The following is a 7837-nucleotide window of genomic DNA, read 5'->3' on the forward strand; positions in this document are numbered from 1 at the left end:
GGGGGGGGGGGGGATGGGGATGACAGGACACCAAGCCTTTCTGAAACAAGGTGGAAGCTCTTGGAGAATCTACCTGCCTTCTATGCCTCAAGGATACTTTGCATGAAAAAGACCAGAAAGCACGTGACTCAAATGAGCAGACAAGGTTCTTTGGGTAAATGTGATCTCTGTTGTTAGAACAATTTTTCCAACTATTTAATTGGTCTAACAAAATATCACGTTTACCAAGAGAATCTTGTCTGCCTATGTCCTTAGACCAGTGGTTCCCAAACTGTGACCGATTGCCACCACCCATTTAAAACAATACAACCTTAAGTACCACCAGCAAATTTTTGTCATATAAAGTAAACATAATAAATTTGTTAATGCGTACCACTGATGGGTTGTCTGCGTACCACTGGAGGTACCCATGGGCGACTGGTGCCTCCCAAGTCTGGCGGGCACCAGATTGTGAGGGGGGGGTTCCCCCAGTGGCCAATTGCCAAGCCTGGAAACAGCAGCAGCGAAACCAGAAATGTGTTTCCACCGGCACTTCTGGTTTCGCGACTGGCGCTTCCAGGGTGTGCACGGCCGATTTCAGGGTGGTGTGCACATTCACCCACTATGCGTCGCCAAGGGTGGTAACCGTATGGCGGATTGGGAACCGCTGCCTTAGACTAACAGGGCTCCAACCAACACCCCTGACACAAATAAGGAAACTTGTACTTTAATGCAGTGATAAGGGTTAGACTTGGGAGAAGGGCCCTTACTCATAGTTGTTGCTGTTCCCTGCGGGACCTTAACTATTCCACTTCACTCAAGAGGGAGCAGGATGAAGCCCCCAGTTTTTGGAACAAGCCCTAGGCAGAGGAGAGCAAGGCAAGACTTGCCTTCTTCGTATTTCCCCTCTTGTCTGGCTCGGGGGGAGCACAGCAAGCAGGGGCTTAGGAGCCTTTTCCATACTCCCACCCCATTTTGTGCCTCGCTTCCCCCTGAGGCAAGGGGACCGGGGCGAGGAGTCGGTGCGTGTCCAGGAGGCGGCGGCAGGCGGGCAGGGCTGTTCCGGGAGGGGCTGGTGCCAAGGCGCGGAGCTCGTTGGCTCTGCAGAGGGGACCGCGAGGGCAAGCGGCACCGTGGCCTCGGGGGCCAGCCCTGCCGGAGGCCGGGGCAGGTGGAGCGGGGGCGGGAGGACTCCCTGTGCCCGCCCTCGCTTGTGACGCCCGGGAGGAGCCGCCAAGCGGAGCAGCCCCGCGCCGCAGCCGGGCACGGAGGCGCAATGGGTGAGTGGCCCGGAGCCCCCCCGGGGACTCCGCGCGGAGTTTGGGCTTGTTTGGAAACTTTGCGGCGGGGCCTCCCGCGAGGGGGAGAAGGCAGGCTCCCGAGTTGCTCCGGGGCAGGGGGCACAAACCACCTCGAGCCGCTACCAAAGCAGCCCGTGTATGGGCGAGGCAAAGCCCCAGCCCCTAAGCCCTTCCCGGGGGGGGGCTCCAAATGCAGAATCTTGGCCCCCGTGGAAAAGCTGAAGGGTGGCGCTGGGCTCCTGGCAGGGCAGGGCAGGGCAGTCGTCTCGGCTTCCCCGCCACAGCCATGCTTTGATAAGAGAGGAAGCTGCGAAAGCTGTCCTGGGGCTGACCCAGGTTTGCCGCCTCCCCTCCACTTCTGCCGTCTGGCTTTACTATGCGTCGCAGCCTCTCTTGGAGCCTCAATCTGGCTCCCAGCATATTGGGAGCACTGCCAAACTGGAGGGAAGGGCACAACCCTTTAGACCAGTGCTTCTCAACATTTTTGTAGCAGGACCCATTTTTAACCATCGATGGCCAGTCCCGACCCGCTGCCCCCCCCAACCCCAGGCCTCAGCACCAGCGTGTGGGGCCCAAGCAGCCGTTTGCAGGCTGGGTCAGCTGGCCTGTAAGGGAAAAGCCACGCTTGCCTTGGTTTTTCTCCTTTCAAGGAGAATCTATGTTGAAAGTTTGCTCCATTCCTAAAGTTTGTTTGCGACCCTTTCCATATATTCTCACACCCCCACCACCGGCTTGAGAGAGGCTGCTTTTGAGCAATGTCAATGCTGCAAGTGCTGGAGAAACGCAAGGAAAGCTGCTTTTCTCCTCCGTGATGGGCTTTGCGGGGTGGGAGCCAAAAATAGGGTGGATCCAGGGTTTGCATAGCTGTGTAGTGTGGCATCTACAACCCTTTACTTGACCTGATCATCCTTAACTGTGAGGGATTGCTGCTGCCATCACTAAATTTGTGCTGGGGTGCACTAAGACTAGGATCTTATTTCTGAACTAATCTTTATTTGTTCCACATTTAGATGTTGGAATTTCAGGCGGAAGTGAGGGGCAACACTTCTACCCTTTACTTGGAAGTCTTTGGGACAGTTGCCTGCCTGAGCACTGCCTATCCTCTCATTTACCCTGCCACCGGGTTTATTTTACTTGAACCTCTCCATCTACCCCTTAACCACAGCTTCAGCTTTCCTGTGAAATATGAATTTTAATTTCTACCTAGGAGAACTTTTACAATCTTTGCAATCTCCTATGCCTGATGAAGGCTGCCTGTGCCTGAAAGCTTGCAAATAAAGACTATTTTGTATGTGCAAATATCTAGTTGGTCTAATAAAAGAGACCCTTCTGCCACAAGTTTTGATTCCTTCTACCATCCATCCCTGGTGTTCTCCCTGCACCTAGACATCTACTACCTGTTATATCTTCTCCTGCTCTGCATTCTTGTACCTGTTCATTTTTTTTTTTTTACCCCTCCCCCCTGGCTGACTACAGCGTAGCAGCTGGTAGCTTCTAAATCTTATCCTGGGATTTAGCACAATGTCAGGATATGACAAGTGCTGCTGGAGGATAAAAAGAAGGTTGAGAGATTCCTTAGGTACACTAGGCTGTTTCTGCTGCCAGAACGCTGTTGCTAGCAAAACTGCATGGGTAGACCAGCCTGCATAAAGGGAGGCAGATGTGTGAGAGACTTATGCCTAGTGGAGAGTTATAAAGCAATTGCAACAGCCATGATGGGACTCTTTTATTCACTCTTTCAATCCATCCCCAGCACCAAGGCTGTGAAACTGCAGTACTCCAGCAAACAAACAAACTTGCATGAAATATGATGTCGCACTTGTCTCTCTTATCTTGATCCCTTAGTTTTGTGCCTGTCTAACATCTTGATGTCTGACTCGCCTGTGGAGAACAAATCAGCATAACTGGCAGTGGACCAGATTCTGATACTGTAGTCCTGGTCTTTGCAAACTGGAAAAAGTTGTGGCACCTACATGCTGTAAAGAATGATTGTTTGTACAAACCAACTGACCAGTCCTCTTTGTTATGAATTCAAAGATCAAAGGGTAGAAACCTGGGCCCCATTGAATTCAATGTGAGCATTTTCTCAATGGAGGCAGAATTTCACTATGCGGAAAGGTGATCAGATCTGAAGGCACAGTGAGGTTTGTTTGCTTCCCTAGGGATTGAATTAAAACCAGAAAATGCTAATGACATATTGCTAGATTTATTCCTGGGGCATAATTTTGGTGATTGATAATGATGTCATGCTCACCTATCTTAAAGTATGTATTTGGTTATTTTCAGCCACACTTTTCAAGATCCAGTTTGGGTAACTTGCTGTCCTCAGACATAAATGCATACAACTAGAGAATGATTTATCTGCATTACTATAGCACTGATCTTGGCCTGTCATATGGGTCTTTAGATATTTAATCAAATTAGATGTAAAAAGGCAAAACTTGTTCAGTGCTTGTTTGATATGAACTTAATCACTGTGCAACAAATTACTTCCATTCTATGCATTTTTTTTTTTAAAGATGAGAAATTATAGCTGTGTCCATGCATGTCCTAGAACTGGTATATGCCAAATTTTAAAAGTAACTGCTTCCTGACACAGCTTTATATAGCTGAAAGTGACGTTCTGGAGCACTGCCTCTACAGAAATGCGCAGTAGAATTAATCTTTATTATCAAACCCTTATCTAACCATTAGACTAGTGATTCTCTACCAGGGTGCCATGAGATCCTTTTAATGGTGCTGCAGATGCCTCACAATATTAGTTTACTAGGTGTGCAAAAACCTACATGTGATTCTCAAGATAAACCCATAGATTTCAAATAGGAATTCATGGTGTTTAACAAAAAAAAAAAAAATCTGACATGCTGTGGTTCTTCGGAATTCTTTGTAGCTAAAGAATTATTTTATTATTTTTCTGCAGTCAGAACTGAGTGAAAGCTGTGAGGCTATGTTGTCTGTTCCCCATTGGTTTGGAAATTTAGCAGCAGGGGAATAGTGACCCCATGCTGGATCTGGCCTGTGTATTGGCACCATACCGCTTTGCTGACCTAGATTATTGAGGTACCAGCTACATACCACTGGGTTACTGGGAGATGTTTTTTTTACTTCAGTAGGAGTCGTGTAAAGATCTTATTTAATAGCAACACATCATTTTTGTTTCGGATTCTGCAAGGATTTGTGCTTATTTTTACTCATGTGAGTAATTCCACTGAAATCGGTGAAACTACTGTAAAGTATGAAAGTGCTTACAGGACTGGGCCTGAGTAAATGTTTAAACCATCAAAATCAGGGAAGCCATTTACCTTTGTAAAGAAAATAAGAGTGAACAAACTACTTGAATACAGTTTTCATTAATGGAGGACTCAGAAGACACTTCTTTTATAGGAAACGTTTCCTACCAGGATGCTGATTTAAATTTTGAACATGAACTTAAGTTTATGTATAATTGAAGTCTTTCCTGTTTTCTAAACATTCAAAACGAATAAGAGACTAGAAGAGGTGTGCAAATACATCTTTTTAACAATACTAGTATAACAGTTAAACACCATGATTTTGGTAGGTTTATTCTCTGCAGCTTGGATCCTAAGATATATGTATGAATGAACAGTTTGATAAACTAAAAAGGAACTCGTACTATTAGCCAAGACAAATTGCAGATATGGCACTAATTTTTTCTGTTGATTGTTCATCTTTGTTGCTTTAAATGCAGCCCCCAATACATCATTTAGTTTAAAAGTATCTGCTCTTAGTTCTCTGATTTGCTGCAGAGAAGATACCAGGGTTCAGCTGAGACAAGTGACTACAGTTGTCAGTTAGAAGGGGATCACCATCTCTTTTTAGGATATGAAAGGCCTGAAATTTTATGAATGCGGTACTGACTCAAATCAGCCATTTTCGACTGAATGATGGTAGAGATGGGAACAGTCTCAGCCTTCCGCAGTCCGGACTTGTCTCTAGCTGTTGTTAGCTACCCGAGGTGCTATGAAGGGAAGATAGGGTCACAGGGATGACCACGCTCCACTTTTTCCCATAATTCCATGTTTCCTGCTGAAACAGAATAAGATAACCATGATGAAACCCCCTTCTGCCCTAGTATTAGCCCATAGGCAAAAGGGTGGTGTCTACAAATGCAGTTTCTTTGAATATTCTGCTACAATTAAATGAATTTTGTGGAGTAACAGGGGTGTCGACCAAGATACAAACCTTTAATGACCATAACTTACACATGATTTTGAAACATACTATCCTGACAAAATGTCAAGAACAAAAATGTAAAAGTGCATGAATACAAGGTGCTTAAGGATATGTTTATTCACATTTAAACTTCATGAGTAGAAATGAAGAAGGAGGGGTGGCGATGGAGTAATCTAAAAGTGTGAGCATCCACTTGGGTTTAAAGATCTGCTGTAATAGTTTACAGCTTAGCAAGCTTTTTGTAATGACCATTTTTTAAACACCACAGTTAACAGACATAAACAAGAGCTCCTGAAGTTCTTGATGTAAAGATGTGTCTTATTAACTTTAATGGAAACGTGTGCATGGAAAGACTGTAAGTTCAGGAAACATCTGTAGTTGTTACCTAGAACTAATTCTAAACTAGAGGATGCATATTGTTATTAATACAACTCTCTTGCTAGCTGAATAAATTAATTCTTTGTAAGCAAGACACGTATTAAGCCAGAATACGATCATTATCAAGATTACAAGAAACACTCTTTTTTAAGTCACTAATTTTTTGATGGTAAATGTTCAGAAGATTTTAAGCTGGAAACATTGCTTTCTGTGTAAGATCTGCTTGCTTCCCTATTACGTCATTCCCCTATTCACACCTCCAGATTTGTGTTCTTTTGGTGTCTTGACATTAGAGTTTACAGCTTTGCTTAATGCTGTACGGAGGCGTTTTTTTAGACCACCTTTGTACAATGGTTTGGGAAATGAGGTCCAACTCCTGAACTTTCTGGCTATTATTCCAATGCAAGTAGCTGATGATAATTTTTAGATTTAATTGGACTACATTTTTTATAATTAAAAGACTTCATGCTGTAAAGTCTAAAGCACTGCTGAACTGGAGTACAGAATTTTGCAGAGTATATGATAAATAGAAGTTATCATACTATTGAGAGTCGGTAATTGAATAGCATCCCTGCTGTCCAGCTGATGGCATTCAGTTCTAGTGATTTAGAGCTTTTTACGCCAGACCATATACTTAGAAAAGTATGTGGTGTGTCTCTTGATTTCTGTATATTTACTGCAGATTGTATAGGAATCCTTACTTTTGTAGCTATAGACATTTATCTAGAAAGCACTTCACTTTTGAGTGTGGCATAGGAAAAGAGGGGTGTGAAGAATAATTACTATTTTCTTTGTGGCTGTGTCAGAGGTTTTTCAGGGCTTCATTTGAAACTGTTTTCAGTTCGCTCGTACAGAGTGATCAGAGTTACTCTATTGTTCATCCAAAAATGACCTAGTGAAACCTGTAGGCTATAAGCGTGGTCATAATGCTGCATTTGTTCAATATTTGCCTTTTTTTTTTTTTTGATTCCTGACCATCTCTCCCCATAAACGCCCTAGCTGGTTACCTTGATATGTAGAAGACAGGGAATAAAGCTGAAGTACTTGTTGTAGTCTTTAAAGCCCTGAATTATCTGGAATCCACTTGTTTGAGAGACCAAGTCTCTTATTTTATATCCATAGAAGCAATTGAGTGACTTTCTTTCTGCCTGTTTCTGTGATCAAATGTGTCATGTTCAGTATCAAAGCTATCTCCTATAATAAGGTACTTGAAATTTGTTTCTTTCTACAACTTGCTAGAGCCAAAGACCTTAAAGATCTGAGGTGAGGCTGATATATTTTGAGTATTATTTCGTTGATTATCTTATGCCTTTAATTTGTGGTTTTAACTTTGTGGCAGTCTGACATTAAATTCTAGGATGCACTGCAGAGTAAGAGTTTTGAAGAGATGGGAGCCCAGGAAGGGTGGCTGTGTCTTAAGGGAATGATCCTTTGGGCACAGAGGGAGACGATCCTGATACGGGGAAAAAGGGGGAAAGGGGTCAAGAGGTTTCCTTGGCTGACCAGAGAAATCCAGAGCAGCCTACAGGCAAATCAGGGGGGCATATAAAAAGTGGAAACAGGGAGAGATTACTAAAGAGGAGTGTACCTCCTCTGCTCGCACTTGTAGGGAGGCAGTTAGACAGGCCAAAGCTACCATGGAGCTGAGGATGGCATCCCAAGTTAAGGATAACAAAAAATTGTTTTTTAGATATATAGGGAGTAAAAGAAAGGCCCAGGGTAGAATAGGATCTCTGCTAAATGGGCATAAGCAATTGGTGACAGACAGGGGGGACAAGACTGAGCTCCTCAATGAGTTCTTTGCTTCAGTGTTCCTAAGCGAGGGGCAAGACAAGTCTCTCACTGGGATTGTAGAGAGGCAGCAGCAGGGTGCCAGACTACCAAGCGTAGACCCTGAGATGGTGCAGAGGAACTGGATGCGTTTAAGTCGGCAGGCCCGGATGAGCTCCACCTGAGGGTACTGAAGGCACTGGCTGACGTCATTG

General features: G+C 44.4%; 1 protein-coding gene across 3 annotated transcripts in view; it reads left to right on the forward strand.

Annotated features, from left to right (window-relative positions):
* Window positions 1–1058: 1058 nt before the first annotated feature.
* GPM6A (glycoprotein M6A) overlaps window positions 1059–7837 on the forward strand; it is a 405720-nt gene continuing 398941 nt past the window's right edge. For 2 of the 3 annotated variants that reach the window (XM_014519277.2, XM_025202425.1), the window contains exon 1: window positions 1059–1259. In XM_014519277.2, the coding sequence (XP_014374763.1) occupies window positions 1256–1259 (4 nt within the window). In that variant the 5' untranslated portion in view covers window positions 1059–1255. The remainder of the gene's footprint in view (window positions 1260–7837) is intronic. The other variant, XM_006022219.3, reaches the window with a different exon arrangement.

Source organism: Alligator sinensis, unplaced genomic scaffold, assembly GCF_000455745.1.
Source record: "Alligator sinensis unplaced genomic scaffold, ASM45574v1 scaffold211_1, whole genome shotgun sequence".
Lineage (NCBI taxonomy): Eukaryota > Metazoa > Chordata > Crocodylia > Alligatoridae > Alligator > Alligator sinensis.